The sequence below is a fragment of the Acomys minous genome, assembly GCF_964271855.1.
Source record: "Acomys minous genome assembly, chromosome: 17".
NCBI classification, from domain to species: Eukaryota; Metazoa; Chordata; class Mammalia; order Rodentia; family Muridae; genus Acomys; species Acomys minous.
This window is the reverse complement of record NC_140500.1, coordinates 10,173,926-10,196,170: the sequence shown is the minus strand read 5'-3', so window position 1 is coordinate 10,196,170 and position 22,245 is coordinate 10,173,926. Positions and strand designations below refer to the sequence as shown.

The following is a 22,245-nucleotide window of genomic DNA, read 5'->3' as shown; positions in this document are numbered from 1 at the left end:
TCTAGGTCTCTGAGTGTGGGTTATGGTTTCCATGTTAGCAGCCGTCCTTGGGAGAGACTCAGTCTTCTGCTATATCCTGAGGATACAGCAGTCGTTTTCCAAGTCTTCCTGGGTTCTTATACCCTGTAGCCACACAAACCTCCTTGAAGGAACATGCATTATTCAGTATGTAGAGGAAATCAGTCACCGTAAAGAATTCTCGTTCATCATTTCTCCTGGAATAATAAAGCAAGCCCGTCAAATCCTATCGCCTTTCCTATCAGAAACACAGCTCAGATATTCATATTGGCATTCTTCTTCCGGGCTGACGCTGGCATGTCATCAGATGCAGAACCCACTGGACCCTCACTCTTTCCTTCTGATGGTTTCTAATGCCAGCCTGACTCTGGAGCTTTCACCTGTGAATAGCTAGTGGCATTCTCCATGAATTCTTGCTGTGCGTTCTGAAGGCTTGACATTTCTTTTACACTTAAATGTGATCTCGGATTTCTTTGTTCAAAGTCGCTTTTTCTCTTAAAGGGTGATATTTGTGGTGTCATGTTTAGCTTTCAAACAGTGCCTTAAAAATATGAACAAAATATTTTTCCCTGTGTCATATCATGAATTAGAAGGGAGAGCGGAAAGATGAAAACAAGGATGGGGATAAAATAATAAAAGAATATAACTGACAAAAATAAGTCAAATGGGAAAAGTTACAAATGTATTTTCCATCAAAGAATCATTCCATGAGTTTACCACCTTTGTTGAAGGTGGCCTGAGTCCCCACCCCCACCCCCGTCCCTGCCTCAAAGTCTCACAGCCTGCTGAGGAAGAAAGGGATTGGAGGATTTGGGAACACACAGAGAGAATGACTACTCAGATCTGAATCTTAGCTGGATCACTCAGCACAACCCAGGAAATGCATAAACTCATGCACTGCTGCCTCAGAAACAGACCAGAGGAGCAGATTCCTTTCCTCTTGGATGCACAGCAAACACGCAGGCTTGTCAGAGGTTGTCCAAGTGAGGACTGCTGTCCCAAAAATGTCAGCCTTCCTGTCTCAAGGACAAAACTGTTGTCATGATAATGTTAAAGTTATTTTTAGCATACTCATGAAGGGAGAGGAGACGTTCCCCCAGGTTATATAATTTTAATATTGCAAAGGATTTTATATAAATATAGGAAATGGACCTAGCTACCTACCATTAAGCCAGACACTGAATATCATGCACAAAAAATGTATAACAATTATCACTCTCCTGAATAAACATTTTCCATTTTTAGTGTGATTATTTTTGGTAGAGCTACAGTGTGTATCTTAACAGGGAATGAGAATATTAATGTAATTTAAATAAATCAGCTGATATATTTTTTAAATATCTTAATTTTACTTTTGCTATAGCTATTGATAAATATAATTAGAGTATTAAAAATACGTTTCTTGGTGTCTTCAATAATTTTTAAGAATGTGAAATATCCTGAGACCCACAGTTGGAGAAGTGCAATTATGAACAAGCCTTGACCACTGGTCTGCTCTTACCTCCACCTGGAGCCATGGCTGCCCAAGCACTTGGTCCTGTTTCTGCCCTTTATACAAGCAATGCCACTCCAACTGAGCCCGCTCTTCACCCTTGGGCCTGTTAGGCTTATATACATTCTTAGCGCAATCAGCTATAAATATTTCATTAGAATTCCTTTGAAAAGTGTTAGTTCTGAAATTGCACAACTGCATTAAATTCTTCACCTTTCCAGCTTCTGTGGCTTTTGTTCTTCCCACGTGCCTCAGTGGCCTTAGCCCTGGAGGGCTTTCTCCTTTCCCCCAGTATTCTCACGGGCAGCGGACCATGCTTGACTTTCAGTCTGTGTTTTAGCCCTCACTATACAGAGTTGCACTGCTAATGGCTAAGAGTTCTATTAGTTTAGCAAATCCCAAAAATACTATTAGCATATAAGCAACCTGACTGTAGGTTGCTCAGCAACTTATGACATCACCACCTGCCACAGCTGGGTGTGCCAGACTCTAAAGACCTGCCCCCCTTGTCTCTCTCTCCCTCTCTCTCTCTCTCTCTCTCTCTCTCTCTCTCTCTCTCTCTCTGTCTCTCTCTCTCTGTCTCTCTGTCTCTCTCTCTGTCTCTCTCTCTCTCTCTCTCTCTCTCTCTCTCTCTTTCTCTCTCTCACTTTCTCTCTCTCTCTCATTTTCTCTCTCTCACTCTCTCTCTCTCGCTTTCTCTCTCTTAACTTTCTTTCTTTCTTTCCCTCCCTCCTTTCCTCCCTCCCTCTCCCCCTGCCTTTCTCTCTGTGTCCCCTGGGGCCCCCCTCCGCTCCCCCTTCTTTCTCTCCCCACACTTCTACAATAAATCTCTCCATATCATACCAGTGGCGTGGCATCTCATTTTTAACCCTAACGGAAACCACTTTAGCTTAGTTCAGAGGCCAATTAAACACTGAATCATAAACTAAACTGGGTGGTTTGGTTTTAACCCCTACTTCAGACATACTTACTATAGCTCTTTGAGGAACAATGTCCTTTGGTGTCCTCAGGTGTTCAAATCTTTGAGTTCTAGTCAGTGGGAATATTTGAAGAGGTATGGAACCTTTAGGAGGTGTGGGCTGGGTAGAGGACGTATGCCACTGCGGGCAGGCTCTGGCATCTTACCCCCCCCCCACACACTGCCTCACATTCTCACCTCAGCTCCCACACCCTGCGAGGTCCAGATGTGATCCCTCTGTTTCCTGTGTCATCCTCTTGCTACCAAGCCTCCTGCACCATTGTGCACTTCCTCTCTAAGCTCAACTACACTCTTCCTTCTATGGTGCCCTCTTGTTCCAGTCGCCTTATCACAACAAAAAGCAACTGTTTGTTTTCGTAAATGAAAAGTTCCATCTTTCATGACCTCCTTCCCAACAAGCAGTAGGATTCCATAGATCTAGATCTTTTATATTTCGAACTAGATTTCCACTTACAAGATTGTGAGCATCTATTTTCTAATTAATTGACCATAAGGATGCTTCTTATAAATAGGTTAGATCTGTCAGCATGATGGTTCTCCCAATACTGCTTTTGTGAAGAACCAAACTGTAGGCATAAATGCCCATTACTGCAATAATTAGCAGCCTCAGGAATACTGTGATTACCCAAGAGTACCTCCTAGCTCCCAACCAGCAAGGGTTATGTATGTGTATCACGAAGTCAAATCATTTAAAAATTCAGTATCACCTGGCTTGCGCAAATTTTCAAGTGGGTTGCAGGCCTTCTGCTACATGTGACATTTTGTTCTGTAAATATCAAACCAAAATCAGACCCCACACAGGTAACCTTCCCCTAAACGAGGAATGAGCTACTGAGCGGGAAATTCTGGCAGTTAAATCCCTATAGAATGTGTAAATAATTTCAGACATCACAGGAAAGAAATGCCAGGATTTGCAGAACATGTTTGTCTATTGATCTACACCTGACTTCAGGGGCCATGAGAAAACTAGCATTGAGTCTCCAGAGACCTATTATGTCAGAAGAATATTCTAAATTAGCTAGAAAACTGGAGGATCAGTTTTTCCAAAGAATGCTAATCCTTTTTTTTTAAGCATAACATTTAATATTTCTTCTAATTTTGATGATAAATTCAGTTATTCACATATTTTCATCAATAATCTAGATGTGTATTCCTTTAAAATGTATTCTTTTTAGTAAGCTAGAAAAACTATCTAGGTTAGAAAATTAAAGTCATGTGTGAAACTTCCCTTAAATTATTTGAATTAATATTTTGGTATTTTCCATATTTTTATTTATTTATTTATTTATTTATTTATTTAAAATAATTTGTCAGATTACATCCCAATTGTTATCCCCTCACTTGCATCTTCCCATTCCCCCCTCCTTCTCTCTTTCACCCTATTCCCCTCCCCTATACCTGTGTCAGAAGAGGACCTCTTCCCTCATCACATGATCATAGTTTATAAGATTAATAGATCAATATATACTAATTTTCTTCAAAGAGAAAGACATAGGTTAAAGCCACTAATACAGAAAATTTTATAATGAAAATGTATTATATGCATATAATGAAATGTCATAGTGAAACCTATTACTTTGTATATTGAAAGCCAGTATTATACTACTTCATAGTACTTCAGATCATTGAATACTCCATTGTTATGCTTGGTGCCTGTATATAAACTACCAGATGATCATAATGTATTTATTGCATTTAGTTTTAGACATATATAGATTTCCAATGTTTTTCATAAACATGTCTTATTATACCCCTAGGATTGATTCCCAAAGGTTAAATTGCTACATAAAAAATAAGCACAACTTATTTTTGTCTGTTTCATTTTAAAACATGTCTTATACTGCCAGTACTGTGTGAAAGAAGCCTTGTTCTGTTTGTTTTTATAATTTATTAATATTATACCCCTATTGCTATCCCCTTGCTTGTATCTTCCCATCCCCACCCTCCCTCCCTCTTCTGCCATACCTCCTCCCCCAGACCTCCACCCCCACTGTCTGACCTCAGTCTATCAGGTCTCATCCATATAGGCTGCTTCCCCTTCCTCTGTGTTTCAGCATCGTCTCCCCACCAAGGGGAGGGGATCTAATCAGGGCACCAGAGTCCTGCGAGAGGCAGTCTCCACTCTCCCCACAACCATGAAAAATGAGCTGTCCGTTGGCTATATCTGGACAGGGAGGTCCAGTTTCTCTGCATGTGTTGTCCTTGGTGGGTGCAACAGTTTGTGCAGACCCCCTTGGGTCCAAATCCACCGCCAGGCTCAATGGTCTTCTTGTGGGGTTCCTGACCCCTCTGGGTCCTTCTGTCCCTCCATTCTTCCATACAACTGTCAGCACTCCACCCAGAGTCCAGCAGCACATCCCAGCATCTGCCCTGATCCCCTGCTAGGTGGTGTCTCTCAGAAGTCTGGCTTTAGGAACATCAGTACCACCACAAGCATCTCCTAAGGCAGTCCACTCTTCCTAGAATAGTCAAATGTGAGTGATATTTGGATAATGCTTGAATGTCAAGTGAGTCCTTAGTCATATCCCAAGATATCACATGGTATTTCCAATTCCTCTTCCAATTTCTTTCTGAACGTCAAGAAAAGGTAATAAATAAATCAGACATCCCTTTCCATCAAAATGCAAACATGATTCCCTGAGTCTGCATGGATAATTTTCCTTTTCCACTTCACTATGCAGGCATGAATAGGGCTTTGTTTCCTTCTGCCTGAGGACCTTGGAAAAAGTCCTTTTCCATTACCCTGAGATTTATTTTCTTCTTACCCTGAGAGACAAGAAAGAAGTATGAAATTTACGTAGGTGGTATTTGCAGAATTAAACCTGTTGAAGCCAGTTTAAATGATCTCAGTGCACAGCAAGAAGTAGTCTGTCTCTATAGTATGATTTCCAGCACTGTCGGCATCATCATCAGTGCACTTTGATTAATCACCTACAATACAGACAGCATGGTGCTAAACCTAGAAACAAGATATATAAAATAAACATTACCCTCCATTGAGAATGGGGACATATTTTTAAAAGTATATTGTTATCTTTTAGTACTTATTAGCCAATCCCAAGTGAATATCACTAGAGGAAAAAATATTATTACTAAGAATAGTCATATTCAAAGGAGTTCACTGCATATTTGTGTATATATCGTGTTTGTGCACATCTTTCTGTAAACCTGCCTATGCAGGTGCAATAGCCTATATGTGCATGTGTAGAAGCCAGAGGCCAATTTGTGTCTTCCTCAATCTCTCTCTCTCTCTCTCCTCTCTCTCTCTCTCTCTCTCTCTCTCTCTCTCTCTCTCTCTCTCTCTCTCTCCCTCTCTCTCTCTCTCTACCCCCTCTCTCTCTCCCTCCCCCTCCCCCTCCCTCCCTCCTCCCTCCCTCTCTCTCTCTCTCTCTCTCTCTCTCTCTCTCTCTCTCTCTCTCTCTTTCTCTCTCTCTCTCTGCTTTACCATTGGAATAGAGTCTCTCACTGACCCTGGAGCCTACCATCGAGCTAGGCTAGCTGGTCAATGAGATCAACTTCTATGTGTATATTGTAACCATCACCTGAACCCATGATATGAAGAAGGACCGGAACTTTCAAAAAAGAAAGCAGAATGTTCCAAGCAGAATTATATATCTATACAGGTGAAGATGTGCCTGTCACAGCAGTGGGTTACATGGGCTCACTCCATTTGTGATGGCAAGAAATCTGGACTCTTTAGCCCTTATTATCTATTTAGTAAATGTTGGGCATAGGAGGGATCTATTGGGAGTTGAAAACCAGTTGATATCTTATGAAAAATGAACTTACAGATAATTTACAAAATACTGGAAGATATCAACTATGAAGTATAAATATTTACATGCTGGCAGCCTGGACACAGAAAGAGTTACAGAAGAAATTAATAGCAAGCATAGAACTATTAGGACAGAAAAGCCAACTTGGAGGCTCACTCCTGGAAAGAGAAGAGACCAGCCTCCAGGGAACTTTTCTTTCACTCTGCTTGACCTAGGAAACCATTAGCAGAGGAGTCAGCCTCATCCTAGTACACCACACCACATTCTGTAGGGAATGCGGAGTGTAGTTCTGTAGAAAGCCAGCTTGGCCAGAAAGGGCTTCCAAGGTGAGATTATGCTTGAGCTTGGCCTTGAGGGATGAAAGAGTGGGAAATGTGAAGAGGATCAAACTAGCATCCTGGGAACTTGGAGGCTGCATGAATATAGAAAGAGGGGAGGCTGGCAGTAGACATATCTAAGAAAGGTAACGAGTTTTGCTTAGATAATGTTCAAGCGCATAAGTCAAGAGTCACAGTTCTGGAGTCACTGGGGACATGTCCATGAACAAATCAGACAAAACAGTTCATGCTCAGGAAACTCACAGCCTAGTGTATGGAAATGAACGCACAGTAAGAAGTGTATATAGTATCGACCAGAGTTTTGTTCTGTTGTGATGTTACTTTTATACATTTGTTTGCTGTTATCCACATCAATAAGATGAAACAGGCAGACAGGAGTGTGTGAGTGGCTGAGCCAAGACGCCATGACTTGGCCATCAGTGCTCATCACTATTCCCTGCAAGGCTTTAGAATGTCCTCAGACTCACCTTCATATTGACAGGCTTCTGACAAAAGGCTTAGCAATCGAGAGCAACGAATTAGTGTCCATCGAACTTAGTTAGGAAATCTTAAAGCCTTAACAGGCTGAAATGAGCCAACCTTTTAGCTTTGCATTTTCATTGCACCATCTCTTGGTCTGTGTGTGGTGTGCTGAGAGCCCTGGCCTCAGCAACGTTTGTTAGATCAGTCTGGAATACGCTGCTTATCACAGCTCATGGTTAGGGTATTTATGTGGAAAATGAGAATACAACTAGAAGAGGCTATATTGATCATAAATATCTGAGTTGAAATTGAAACCAGTGTAAATTTAAAAGAAATACAAAGCTGTTTAGCCTCCCATTCAGATTGCTCTCAAGGACAGTTGAGGGACGCAGGCGAGGCCTTCCCCCCCCCCTTGGAGTTCATTTCACCCTTCAGTAATCTAATATCCTAAAAAAATTAATAAATTTTTCTGAGTTCCAGGCCACAGGAAGCCAATCTACAGTACCCTCATCTGAGTGCCTGCAAAATCTTGTTCCTTCCCTACAAAAAAAGAATGCAGTGTTTTCTTCATTTACTGGTCATTATTTCACTTTAGGGACAAATGGTGTTTCTTCAAGATTTAAATTATGCCCGTCAATATTTTTGAAATCATGTCTCTTTAAAACTAAGCATTCTTATCTGAGTCTTGCTGAGCCTATTCAAGTAAATTTTACAGGTGAAAACATTTTAAAGCAGTGTAGTGCCTAAGTGACTTCAGAAACTTCCAGGTATATTGAGATAACTGAGTTTAATCTTTGGATGGTACAAGATGCTGGTAACCCAAACAGCTCATTTGAGAATAAAATTACCTGAGGATATGTGGTTTCAGATGCTGGGTACCTTCAAAAGTTCAGTTCAAAACCTATTATTTGCTAGCTGCCCAAGGGATGTGAACTCTTACTGCAGGCTTCAAACACTTCACAGTCCAGTAAGACTGTGTATGAAATTATGTTTGCTTATTCATCATAAGCTAATTGTGATATCTAGTTTTCATTAATATCTGACCAAAAACATTTTGAAAACACTAGATCCCATTTTTAATTATATAAATGATCAGATATTCAGGAAATAATAATTCCTTGAACAAATATATGGCTAAATAAGAAGCAAGAATGTTCAGATCCTTTCAGAAAAGATTTTAGCTCTCCCATAACCTATGCTTTGTGACTAATAGTGCTGGCAGGGATGGGACTTGACCCATTTCAAAAGTCTAGTCAATAGGATATTTTCCCATAGAGCATGTGAGAGGATGAAATGGGTGTTACTGGTTATCTTATTGGTTTAGGTATGGTTACATGACCCATGCACTAGGAGCGGAATTCACCCTCTGTCCCAGATTTTATATATATATGCATATATGTGTATTTGTATGTGTGTATGAATGTGTGTGTGTGTGTGTGTGTGTGTGTGTGTGTGTGTGTAAATAACCAGTTATTATTTCCAGTCAGCTCCAATTCTACAGTCACATTAACTGTGTGTCAGTTTTCCAGACCAAGACATTCGTGAAGTGGCCATTCGACAACTAGACAAACTCTTGACTGATGAACTACTTGAGTGCCTCCCACAGCTGGTTCAGGTAAGAGCCAAGGACCACCAAGAGATTCCTGGGTCCTAAGTTCTCTAAAGATTCCCTATAAATCCACAAAATCACTAACATGTTATATTGCATTTTGGCCAAGGAAGAATTTAATTACATCCCCTGTGTTCATGTGATTAATGCAAACATTTTCCATCCAAAATTGATATACTAACCAAAAGCCATATAAAAGCCCAAAAGGAAAATATCTGCAAACCAATTTCACGTAGTAATTAGTATTGGGAAAATATAGAAATGATTGTGAGGGGGGAAAAATTCTCGTGACTAAGTATAAAGTGATGAAGCGTCAACTGAGGAACCATTCTGCAGAGGACAGTCATTTACTAAATAGCTCATTCTTCATGAGGTTTTTGCCATTCAAATGGATAATTTTAATGCTGGTTATTACTCTTGAGAAAGTAATTTTAACAGGCAATTCTGCTGCCAATTAGCACAACTTAGCGACATCGACTACCCCAACACTGAGAACATTTTAGAAAACAAGGTGAAGGTAACTGGAGCTATGAGCAACCCGGACAGTCTGGGTGTGATGAAAGATTAAGACTGAAGTCACACAGTCTACACATGAAAGGAAAGAGAACGTGTCACACTGAAGAGGGGAGCCTGTGCTCCAATCCCATTGTACACAAGATATCGAAGTCCAACCTACCAGTCTTACTGATTGGCTTTCTGTTTTGTTTTGTTTGCTCTGTGTGTGTGTGTGTGTGTGTGTGTGTGTGTGTGTGTGTGTGTGTGTGTGTGTAAGAGAGAGAGAGAGAGAGAGAGAGAGAGAGAGAGAGAGAGAGGGAGAGAGAGAGAGAGAGAGAGAGAGAGAGAGAGAGAGAGAGAGAGAGAGAGAACATGATGGTATTTGTCAAGTGTCAGTCATCATGTTTTTTTGAGACAGGCTCATTTTCTGGCCTTGAGCCCATCAAATAACCTAGGCTGGATAGCCAGTGAGTGTCAGGGATCTGTCTGTCTCCACCTCCCTGACATTAGGACTTGAAGATGAGCCGCCATCTGACATGAAACTCACCGGTGTGTGAAAGATGGCCTAAACTTCTCAGGGTCCTCCTCTCTCTAGCTCCCAAGTATTTACAATCATGTACTGCCACACCCCGGATGTTCTTTAAACTTAGATATTTCCTAACCTGACAGATTGGAATCTGCTTCAACTGACAGTTGGCTCAGCTTTTGACCAGTACTCTGAGATGCCAAGATCGATGGGGAACCTTCTATTAATAAAAGTTAATATTACTTTGTACATTGCACACCACAACAGGAACTGTTCTGACATGCTTCTGAGGGAGCAATCTGGCTGAAAAATAGCAGTGCGGATTGCTGCTTTAAGCAATTCTTATAGTAATCACGCCCCTTGATTTGTCAGGGCAATATGACAGAAAAAGAGTAGCCCCAAATGAGGACAAGTGAATCCAACTCTCAGGATCATTATCATTTCATGACTCGTGGGTATGTGCAGCATGCTAGAACTAACCCAACTCAACGATGGCTCATGGGTATGTGCAGCATGCTAGAACTAACCCAACTCAACGATGGCTCATGGGTATCTGCAGCATGCTAGATCTAACCTAACTCAAAGAGGACATATAGAATAAATTCCCTTCAAGTGCCAATCAGAGTCAGTACATGTGGTGCTAAGAATGTCATATTCCAATAAAGCCAGATTCATAAATAGTGTACCCAAAATCTAATACAGCAAACAGACAAATTAACATTGAAAGAAGCTACAGCTCTGTTGTAACTGAAAGTAAATCTTATAGCATGTTATAAGGTAGGAAGAAATATATACTGTGACTAAACAATAAAAACTCAGAATGAATTCACATTTGTTTTAAAATTAGCTTTCAGAACGATATGCCCTCACATAAGAAATGTATGACCTGGAAACTTTCAGAGACTTAAAAGTCTGCCCTGTGGATTTCTTTTGAGAATCATGCCTTTACTTTAGAGATTAGCATGTTAATACAGTACAAAGCTATATTACAGTAGAAAGAATGGATTTGGGGGCTATAATAAAAAGCAGAACTGGTTCATAGTTAGCAGCTGGTGGGACAAAGATGCCAAGGTTACACTGTCATAACCATGAAGATAGACTAAGCTTGTGCTGAGGTACCAGAAAGATTGCCTATGTGTCATATGATACACAGGAGAGGGTAATCCCAACATTAGGTAGAGTAAGGCAATGAGTGTGTAAGCGAGGACATCATCCTGTGAGTTCAGAAGAAGCATGGGAACAAATGAAATGAGGAAGAGCTCCTGCCTCAGTGCCCACACTACATGCTCATCTGTGGAGCAGAAACAAAACACACAGCCGAGTCAGACCAGCATGAGCATGTTAGAGGAGTCCCTGGCTGCAATTTGACAAAGCTCTCAAGGTCTCTCTACACACAGTCCACCAGCACTGGACTCGTGTAAGTTTGCTGAAATCATCCCACTCTTACACTTCAGCAATCTATAAACTTTCCCATACTTGAAGTGTGCAGCACACTGAGGAGTTCCTTCGGATATGGGTTTGGGAATGAAGAGACCTGCTTTTTCTTTTTAATCTGTATTGCAGCATAAAAACATGTCTTAAGATCTACCTTCTCTCTGTCTCTGTCTCTGTCTCTGTCTCTGTCTCTGTCTCTGTCTCTGTCTCTGTCTCTGTCTACATCTATGTCTATGTCTGTCTGCCTGCCTGCCTACCTGCCTGACTGTCTGTCTCTGCCTCTGCCTCCCTCCCTCCCTCCCCCCTCTCTCTCTCATGTGTGTGTGTGTGTGTGTGTGTGTGTGTGTGTGTGTGTGTGTGTGTGAGAGAGAGAGAGAGAGAGAGAGAGAGAGAGAGAGAGAGAGAGAGAGAATGCACACATGCATGTGTGTGTGCATGACAAACAGACTGAAAAAGCAGAAACGAATGGCTTCCAAAAGGGAACTTGACTTTCACGTTCATATCTTCAAATTACTTTGAGGTTGATGAGACCCAAGTATAGAGTGGGGACAGTCATGTCCCTGCAGGGGACAGGTAGATGTCTCAATGAGGTCCCAAAGAAAATCAGGGACTGCCATTACTGCCTGTGTCTTTGACCAAACTGATAACCAACCTTCCAGAGCTGCTTACAATGGAAAGGAAGGAAAGTATAGGAACAGGTTATGGTGGAACCATCGGCTTTGAATTTTAAGCCAAGCCTCAGTATCTGCAGATTACTTGTGACACAGCAGTTGGTGATTTCTGTTGAGGTTGAGAATGGGAGTTAATTTGATCTCCGAGTGAGTAACACTGTCTAGTGCTTAATAATACCATCTTATGGGTAACAAACAATGATCTTGATATATTTCATGCCAGGATTCTCACCTGGAGCATGGTTGAACATTACCAATCACTTGCCTTTATGTATTTTTCTATATGCCAAAATCATAAATAAGGAGAAGCAAGACCATGCAAAGACAAATTGTGTAATGTTTGCTATGCTATTGTATAACAATGAATAAACTATGCATATTATTAGTATTTCATTGAAAAAGCTCATGTTATTTTCCATATCTTTCTGAAGCCTTTTTTTTTCTCTGTAGTCTGTTTTGTTTTGTTTTGTTTTGTTTTTTGTAACTGATAAAAAATACCAAAGTATTCCTTGTCTCTTCCTGAAGGCTGTCAAGTTTGAATGGAGTCTTGAAAGTCCCTTGGTGGAACTTCTGCTTCGTCGCTCCTTACAAAGCATCCGGGTGGCCCACCGTCTGTACTGGTAAGCTTGGCACAGATCCAAGTCCCCTTAAGTAACCACCTTCTCTCATCAAGGTAACGGGGAGATCCCTTTACCTAGGATTGCTACTTTCGTTAATTTAAAATTCTGCCTACTTTGAATCTTTGCCAGTTATTTTTACAAGCCTATTTAAAACTTTGTATGTACCTATCGAAACAGGCAGCATTTACATAAACTTATATATTCAACACAAGTAATTCATGTTTTTCTTAGAAGACTTCATTTTCCTTTCTTTTGGTTGAGTTATCATACAAAGTAACAGGTTTTATTATGACATTTTCATAAATATACATCATTATTCTTTGTTCTTATTTATCCTTTCCCTTGCTGCTCTCCCCAGCCCCCTTACTCCCTTCTTGGTGCCCTTCCTCCCCCAACAGCCTCCCCTTCTAGTCCTTTCTCCCCACTTTGCCATCCTCTCTTACCTTTAGACCTCTTCCTTCTCCTCATAAATCCCTCTCTACTTTCCCAGTATACACAACGCGCACACACACACACACACACACGCACGTGTGCGCGTGCGCACGCGCACACACAAACATAAATTATATGGATGAATGCAATATGCAAGAATTTTATTGAGTTTTTGTATCTGGGTTCACTGTACTTGTTTTGTTTATTGACTTGGGTCGTCATAATCCAGGTCTGTTGTTGGGTTAATACTGGCTCATAGAGTAAGTTTCATCACCTTCCTTCTTCTATTTTGTGGGACAGTTTAAGGTGCGTAAATGGCACCTCTCTCCCATTAAGGTTGGGTCAAACTCAACAGTGAAGTCATCTGGTTTGGAGTTTTGATTTGTGTGACGAGTTTCACTACCACTTAAATGGCATCTAATGACAGTATGCCTACTAGCTTTGTGTGTAGTTCAGTGCATTCTTAACTTCCAATATTTCTATTGGTTTTATTGTTTTTAATCAAGACATCAGTTTCTCCACTAACATTTTCTTCTGGGTTGCTTACTTTCCACCTTACTATAACATTTCTGACTTCTTCCTTCATGTTGCTGACCTTCCTATCAATATCTGGATTGAATTCATGAGCTTGTTTGTATCCTTGTATCCTCTTTCAATTTATTGATCCTTTTTATCAGAAAACACTGGGAATTGGTCACCTTACACATGACTTAATTTAGCATCTATGAGCTCAGCACTTGAGGTGTAACCAACTTAGTAGAGTCATGTTGCCCTGTTTTCCCATTCTTTGGTAAAGTTCTTGTGTTTCTTTGTTGTGAATTCTGCATCTGATGATTTGTGTATCATTAGGAGACCATTGTAGTAGCCTGTTCTTAAGTGCTCTGTCCCTAGATCTGCTCAGTGAATGTAATTAAAACTCTAAAATCAACTAAATGTCACTAAATCAACTAAAGAACCATGAACTAGAAAATGGAAAGACTAATATACAATGTCGACAAATTACTATTGGTGAATAAAGAAGTAGTAAATGAATGAAATAAAGGAAGGAGGCAGTCACCCAAAGGGGAGAAGTAGAAAGCCACGCTACAGGGAAGAAAAGGTATGTGGAAAAGGCTGCTAGGGAGACGAGACAGAAGATCAAGGGATTAGAGAAAATTAAAAGACAGAAGAAAATATCACATCCCTAATAAGAAGAAAGAAAGCTCAAAAACAAGGGTACATGAATATAAGAAGGGAATAAAAACTAAAACCTGAGTTTCAAAAACAATATGAAGTTCACACATTAAAAGTGGGGAAATATAAAAGGAAAAAGGAAAGAACAAGCAAAAAGAAAGGGAAAAGACTAGCCAGTGATGAAAGGAATCTATAAACAAAATAAGATGAATGTATAAAGAGCATAAATGCTTTTAAATATGAAAAAATAATTTAAAGATCATAAAGTAAAAATACTGTTAAGATATATTTAAAAAGAACAAAAGGGGATGTATAGAAGGAAAGAGAAAAAAAGAAAAAGAATGATAAAGTGTGAGAACAGGTCATTTCTGCATAATTAAACAATTAGATTTCAGTTGAAATTCAGGGGTGGGAGGCATGGTTGAGCTTGTGGACATTTACTAGTCTTTCCTGTGGTTTGTGACTTTGTTTAGACTGTATTGACCAAGTCTCCAAGGTCTACCAGAGCTGTTTTCATCATTGTCTTCCCTTCTTTGTATACCAGTGGCCCATGCAAGCTTGGGTAGCTTTGTAGTCTGTGGGATTGATAGCACTTCTGAGACTCGCCAGCTTTTTCTGGAACGGCTCATGTTCTGGCTGAGAGTGCCTCTCAAATGCACTAAGTGTATAGAAAGCAAGCAGGGCATTGAGATTTGTGTAGGCAGAGAGACCCACCAACTTCCAAGACAGTCTAGATATGAGTCAGGGGCCTGGAGGAAGCAGCTGTGGGCTCTGAAGTACACAGTGGAGCTTCAGAGTTCCAGAGCTTTACAGGGAGATGGTGCTGATGGCTGATCTTCCTGTGGCCCTTGGCTCTGCGCTGTCAATCTCCAGTGTTATCCTCAGTTGATGAGACTGGCTCCCTGCCACCAAGGGTGGGCTTGCATTTCCCTGTATACTTCACTGCCTGAGCCTAGCCTCCCAAGTCCTGCACTTTTCAGTTTGTCAACATCCAACCTCTCTGCCACTTACAACTGGCTCTAGGAGAAACATGGAGACCCATTTCATACCAGGAGAGCTAGAGAACTGAATATAGAGAGCAAGGCAATTTTCTTTGTGACTTTTCATACCCAGCTATCAGCCCAAAATGGCAGGTACGCAGATTGAACACCGAGAAGCTCTTAGAACCTAAGTTCAAGTCTCTTCCTCCCTTTCCTCGTTGACTGAGTAACCAGGATGGCACAATTTTACATGTCATCCAGGTCTTTCCCACTGCCCTGCACGTTTGTCCATTTCTTAACCAGGATGCTGTCTGAGTTCATCTCTCTCTGTATTTTACACGTTTTAAGTTTATCAGGTACATGACTGTGTTATGTCTGCAGGTCCCCAGGCATGCTTGGCTGTTAGTAATTTTCTATTCTAAACTTGAAGTTTTAGCTTTAGGGGAAGCTAGACTAATGAAGCTGAGAGGACTAGCACAGCTGTAAGGAATCATCTAGACTAGCACAGCTGTGGGGGAGCTGGACTAGCACAGCTGTGGGGGAGCTGGAGTAGCACAGCTGCGGGGGAGCTGGAGTAGCACAGCTGTAAGGAATCATCTGGACTAGCACAGCTGTGGGGGAACTGGACTAGCACAGCTGTGGGGGAGCTGGACTAGCACAGCTATGGGGGAGCTGGACTAGCACAGCTGTGGGGGAGCTGGACTGACACAGCTGTGGGGGAGCTGGACTGACACAGCTGTGGGGGAGCTGGACTAGCACAGCTGTGGGGGAGCTGGACTAGCACAGCCGTGGGGGAACTGGACTAGCACAGCTGTGGGGGAGCTGGACTAGCACAGCTGTGGGGGAGCTGGACTAGCACAGCTGTGGGGGAGCTGGACTAGCACAGCTGTGGGGGAGCTGGACTAGCACAGCTATGGGGGAGCTGGACTAGCACAGCTGTGGGGGAGCTGGACTAGCACAGCTGTGGGGGAGCTGGACTAGCACAGCTGTGGGGGAGCTGGACTAGCACAGCTGTGGGGGAGCTGGACTAGCACAGCTATGGGGGAGCTGGACTAGCACAGCTGTGGGGGAGCTGGACTGACACAGCTGTGGGAGAGCTGGACTAGCACAGCTGTGGAGGAGCTGGACTAGCATAGCTGTAGGGGAGCAGGAGTAGCACAGCTGTGGGGAAACTGGAGTAGCACAGCTGTGGGGGAGCTGGAGTAGCACAGCTGTGGGTGAGCTGGAGTAGCACAGCTGGAGGGAAGCAGGACTGCCACAGCTGTGGCGTAGTAGGACTAGCACAGCTGTTCGGGGGGCTGGACTAACACAGCTGTGGGGGAGCTGGAATACCACAGCTCTGGGACACAGCTGTGGGGCAGCTGGACTAGCACAGCTGGCAGGAAGCTGGACTAACATAGTTTGGAGGGCAGAGATAGACTAGCAGGCATTAGCTTGCTTCTCTTATTTACTGCTCATTTGTAGCTAGGCTTCAAAGCACTTTGGAAAATTGACTGTTATATCTTTTATTTCTGGCTCTTCCCAGAGTGGTCCCTTGGCCTGGAGCTGTGGCATGTTAGCTTCAGGCTTTCCAACTAGTGGCTATTGCCTACTCTCAGACCCTGCCATCCCCTGAGTTAGGTCTTATTCGGACTATAACTTCTTCTTTAATCCTTGGCCTCTGCTCTTCAAGTGAAGAAAAAGAGATATGATTCCTGTCTACTGATAATTCACCTAACAAAAGAAGCATTGTTTTATCAAGATCAACAGCAGTTTGGGGGATCCTGTGGGCTTTGTGCTTGTCCTGAGAGTGAGACCACAAGTCCTTTTCCCCAAGGCAGCCTGGTTTACCCCTTACCTCACAGAGCTGGAGCTGTCTGCCTTGGACCCTTTTCCTTGGATTAACTGTCTTCTTCCCTGCCAATGACAGGTAGCCTGTACCACTTTTGTGATTTCTAAAGCCCTCCCCCCCCCTCACTCACTCTCTCTCTCTCTCTCTCTCTCTCTCTCTCTCTCTCTCTCTCTCTCTCTCTCTCTCTCTCTCACACACACACACACACACACATTCAGCTCCTATTTTTTTCTTATTCTGATTCTTCTTGATCACTGTATATCATACTAGCAGCTTCTTGGCATCCATCTTGTCCAGAAGAGAAGACACTTCTATTCATGAGTACATTAACTGTCATAATTTTCAAACCCTTCCTTTTCTATAATTTCTATCATTAAATAGCATGCTAAATCCAGTTTGGGTTGTAAGATGGGTAATAGATTTTTTTTTTGCCTCTGACCTTTCAATGAAGATTTCCAGACAAAATATAATTGTGGGACTGTGGCTATTTAGGAGAAATTTCGCTTTTTAGAAACTGCTCTTTTGCTATATGAATTTCAAGCAATGACATCTAGGGTCCAGTTTCTTTCTGTTCCAAGAGTCCAAAACTGCTAAGAATTTCCTCAAAATGAATTTAGAATATTCTCTGCTGGGGAACAAGAGTTACTTAAGAGATTATCAAACTTTTTCCCATTGTCATCTATTGCTGAGCCTGTGGGACTATCACTGTGCGTATTCTATCTTTTCTTTTCACGGATTGTATAGATTCAAACTCATAGCACAAAGGTTTAGGAATGAAGAGTGTGAATGGCCTTAGTAATATAATAAAAGTAGGATAGTCTTCAAATTCTACAAAATGTGTGGCAGCATCATCTACGTGCTTCTTTTGCTATTTAAGAATATTATTACTGAAAAATGTCAACTTAACACCATTTTGGAGAGCCATGTTTTCTGCTTCGAGATGTGTTCTTCAAATTAATATTATTCTTTCCCTTGAAAGGATCAGGATTCAGAGAAACATGTCAGGAGCTGACATTTGATTTGCTACTCATTTCACTGTAAATGTCTAATCTGAGATGCAGTGTTTCCTTGTGCATGTGACTGTAGTAAGACATCAGATTGCTTGGCCCTTCACTGAACAGACTCTTATCAAAGTGCTAAATGAAGTCATTCCAGCGCCTCTCTGAGTACCTAGGAGCTGAAGGAAGCTAAGCAGACGTACTTTGTAGCATTTCCTGACACACTCGACCTGGGACTCCATTAAACTGTTCAGTTACCTTGGGAGTTTTTTTCTTAATATCCATTATTAAAATGAATGCATGTTAAATAATCTCAGGTTTGATACTTGAATTGAAATACAGATGTCTGTAAAGGATAGAAAGCAATAGTTTGAAAAGGCAATTGAAAGTTAGAATAGAATATCCAGGACTCATTCTAACAGATGAGTGATTGCTAAGGTAAGTGTGCCGCCTGAACAAGTCCCTCATCTGTTAATGCACTGTGAGAAGTGGAGCCCTGTGAAAGGTCACAGTGACTGCAGATGAAGTTATAAATCAATGTCATGTTGGTAAGCTAACCGAAATACAGCTATGTCACTGTTTCCTAAGAAGTCTTTAGGAGGGTAGCCTTTCTCGCTCTTATGATAAAAAACCAGTCACGAAACCCATTTCTCTTCCTATCAACTCAAGAAAAGGTAGAAGAAGTAGAGAAAATATAAATGACAGAAAGACTGCTGGTTTCTGAGAGATGAGCTCATGAAAATGTAGGAAGAGGAAAATGAACACAAATAAGGAGATTTTTAAAGTATCCTTTTAAAACATGCAACAGCTAAAGAATCACAAAGCATGGATGGATGGATAAAGCAGAAAAATGTAATTGTGTTTAAAACATCATGTCTCTAAAAGTAGATGATGCCTCCTAGCATCATGTTTAGGGAGTGTTTTGTGTAGAATATTTGAGTTAAATTTCAAAGACTGAAGCCCAGACCTCTTTGACAAAAGATGTCTTGAAATTTAAATAGATAGACAGATAGATATATTGCTTGACTGATTGATAGATAGATAGATAAATGATAGATAAATAGGTGCTAGATAAATAAAAGATAGGTGACAGACAGACAGATGGTAGATGAAAGAAAAGAAAGGAAAAAGGAAAAGAAAGAAGGAAAGAAAGAAAGAAGAAACACTTTCTCAAAAAAGAGGGGGAGGGAGGGAAGGAAGGAGGAAGAGAGGAAGGAAGGAAGGAAGGAAGGGAAAGGAAAGGAAGAAAGAAAACCAGAAGCCCACAGCCACCAGGTTAGAGTTTTTTCTTTGGCTGAACAATGGCTGATTCTCTGGAACCCAGGTGTTTATTTAACACTGACGTCAGTGCCTTGCCCTGCTCACCCAGGCCCTGGGGGAGTCTTCTCTAGTCCTTACTGATATAATCCTTCATTTACTATAGCGGGAGCTTTTGCTGACCCTCCAGTGGCATAATTAACGACACAGAGACTTTTATAAAATTTAAAGTTTAGACCTTTAGCTCGGGCAGATGCCCAGTTACCATCTAGACATAACCTGCCATGCGGTTAGCTCTTCCTTGTCTGCTTCAGAGTCTTCCACGGTTGCCTTTCTTTCCTCAGAGTCCCCCTCTCTCCCGGAAGTTCCGCCTTCTATTTTCCACCCCGGATCTGCCTTCAGATCTTTATTACAATCAATCAACAAGACAACTCCTGACCCAACGCTTAGGTTGCTTCAAAGCATGTGAGGAAGGAAGAACATTTACGAAACAGAAAACCCGGTGATGAGCCACAGCAATGACCATTCCAGGATCCTGCTAGCACTTAGCTCTCTGCTGACACGGAATTAACGATTGAAAATACAGAGGCAGACCTTCACACAGTGCTAGAGTTATGGCAACAATTAACCAAGGCCTGTCACTCCATGTGCCTGCAGCAGCTCTCCCTTCCCCACGCTGGTGTCTACCCACCATTGTCCAAAGGTCATGTCACCAGAGACTGTACTGTGAGCACATTAGTCTTGCAAGGAAAACTGCCATGACAACCAGGCATCACAGTGGATGGAAATTGATCTGTGGTTACTATGGAACTTCTTCAGCAGAAGGATGGTTATAGAGTAAGCATAGGCTGAGTAGACAATGTCATGGACCCAAGGGGAATGTGGGAGTTGCATCTCTTGTTGCTATGGCAAAACACCTGACAGAATCCACCAAGTGCTCGAACACATGAGCCTTTTGAGGACAATCCTGTAGCAGATAGCATGGAGTAAGACATTCCATGATAGATAACAAACAGGAAGCTTTAGGCTGGGGAAATTTGAAGGTTTTTAACTTCCCAATGTGGAAGAAAGAAAAAAAAGCATATTTGGGTTCATGCCTAGAAAGTCAGTCTTGACAGGATAATTAAAATTATAGAAAATTAAAAATCAGTGTCTTTTCCATTTGGAATAGGAAGCAATTTGGCTACTAATGAATTATTGGCTGGAATGGGTGGCTGCTTAGATTTTTATTCACTTGATGCAAACCTAGACATACTTGGGAAGAGGAAATCTAAATTTAGGAATTGCCTACATCAGATTGGCCAGCGTCCCTATCTGTGAAGCCTTTTCTTACTGCTAACTGGCCTGAGAGATCATCCTGCTGGGGCCACTCCCAAGGCAGGTACCCCTGGGCTATTTTTAAAAAGTAATTGAGCAAATTAGGGAGAGCAAGCGAGTTGTGTTCTTCCGTGGCCTCTACTTCAGTTCCTACCTCCAGTTCCTGCCTTGGACTCCTGTTCTGACTTTGCTCCATGCTGGACCATGACCTGTACGTGAAATCATCCCTTTTCTCTACCAAGTTGCTCTTAGTGAGCAACAGAGAAGCAAAGTAGGACAAATAATGAGTCCTAGGCTCACACCCCCACTTCCTAACCCCAAGAAACTGAAAGGCGACCTTCTCCGAAGATGGAATTGAGAAAATGGTTTTGACGTGCAATCATTCTGTGTGGTCAGGGTAATCCTATGTCCAAGACTTCATGAGAGTCAGAAAGATACTCCCATGGTAGATAATGTCCTAGGAAGGTGGGACATATATCATACTTGATGTGACCCAAACTTAGGACAACTGGGCGTCACCAGCAGCTGAAAAGGTCTCCCCTGGACCTGTGGAGAGAATCTGGCCTGAACGCTTCAAGTTCAGACATGGGCCTCCATAGCCATGAAATGTTCTGCTGTTATTTTTGTTGATAGTCTGTATTAATTTATGCAGCCACAGGAAAGATTTAGATTGGCTGTCATATCGATCACACTATCCAGAAAGCTTCCTTTGACTTCTCTGTCACTGCAAATGAGTTCTATTCCCTTATTCTACCCCACAGCACACTGAGTATGTGGCTCTTGACAGACATTGTCCCACAACCTCTGCTGAACTGCTTGCTCTTCTTTCTCGTATATATGATGGCTTAATGGTACTCGCTATACCATTTTGCCTTCTAATTTGGTTTTATTGAATGTCTACAAACTACCAAGTACTGCTTCAGGTGTTTGAGTTGTATTAGTAAATAAACCACCCAAAATAATATATGATGTGTACTAATTTCCACACAACATCTGAAAGTCAAATACCTTTTAAAAATCTTTGAAGTTATAAAATCACAGAAATATGTTTCAAGCTAATGATATTTTTACTTACTGGTGACCTTGTGGTCCTCACAAGTGTGGCCCTGTGAAAGGTACCACTGGGATCATAGCCAGGCCATCTTTAGCTGGCTGCTATGTTGACCTCCAATTTTTGGCCCTGATGCATAACTGTTACCTGGAGAATTACCTTCTGCTGCATGGGCACATGCCCTGTAGTGGGTACATTTCTATGGGGTATAAGTTATATTCCAGAGGCCTTCATGGGGAGGTCAAGGTTGGATGTGACCAGGGACTTGTCCTGTTGGCTTCTCGCCCTCTTTCATGATGCTCCCTTGAAATATTTCCTATGGATACTTCTCCATCTCCCAGGGCTGTAAATTCTTTCTCATATGCTGTTCTAGAGACCTAACATTTTAAAAAATGGAAAGAACAAATTTAAATAAGCATTCCTTGGTATATGCTGTGGGTTTGCTTGACATGCTTCTCCCCAGCAGGTATCAGAATCTGTGGATGCTCAAGTTAGCGATGTCAAATGTATATGTGCATAGGAAATGCATGTACCCTTTAATGTACTTCAATTTCCTTTCAATTATGCCTAGCACATTATCTGATGCGAGTACTTGTTATACTGCATTTTTCAGAGACTGAGGCAAGAAAAAAAAAGCTTTGTCTTTTCAGTATATGCATTGTTTTTTTTTATTTAGCACTTGCGATCTATAGCTGTGGTGGACCCCACAGCTATAGGCCAACTGTATGTGTTTACATGTTAGAGCATTCTATGGGTCTTGCTACCAATGAGACAGCATTAGTCACC

At 41.7% G+C, this 22,245-nt stretch overlaps 1 protein-coding gene across 8 annotated transcripts in view; it reads left to right on the top strand.

The window, feature by feature from the left end:
- PIK3C2G (phosphatidylinositol-4-phosphate 3-kinase catalytic subunit type 2 gamma) overlaps nucleotides 1-22,245 on the top strand; it is a 332,391-nt gene that overhangs the window by 117,226 nt on the left and 192,920 nt on the right. For all 8 annotated transcript variants that reach the window (XM_084766217.1, XM_084766214.1, XM_084766215.1 and 5 more), the window contains 2 exons: nucleotides 8,587-8,680; nucleotides 12,326-12,420. In XM_084766217.1, the coding sequence (XP_084622343.1) occupies nucleotides 8,587-8,680; nucleotides 12,326-12,420 (189 nt within the window). The remainder of the gene's footprint in view (nucleotides 1-8,586; nucleotides 8,681-12,325; nucleotides 12,421-22,245) is intronic.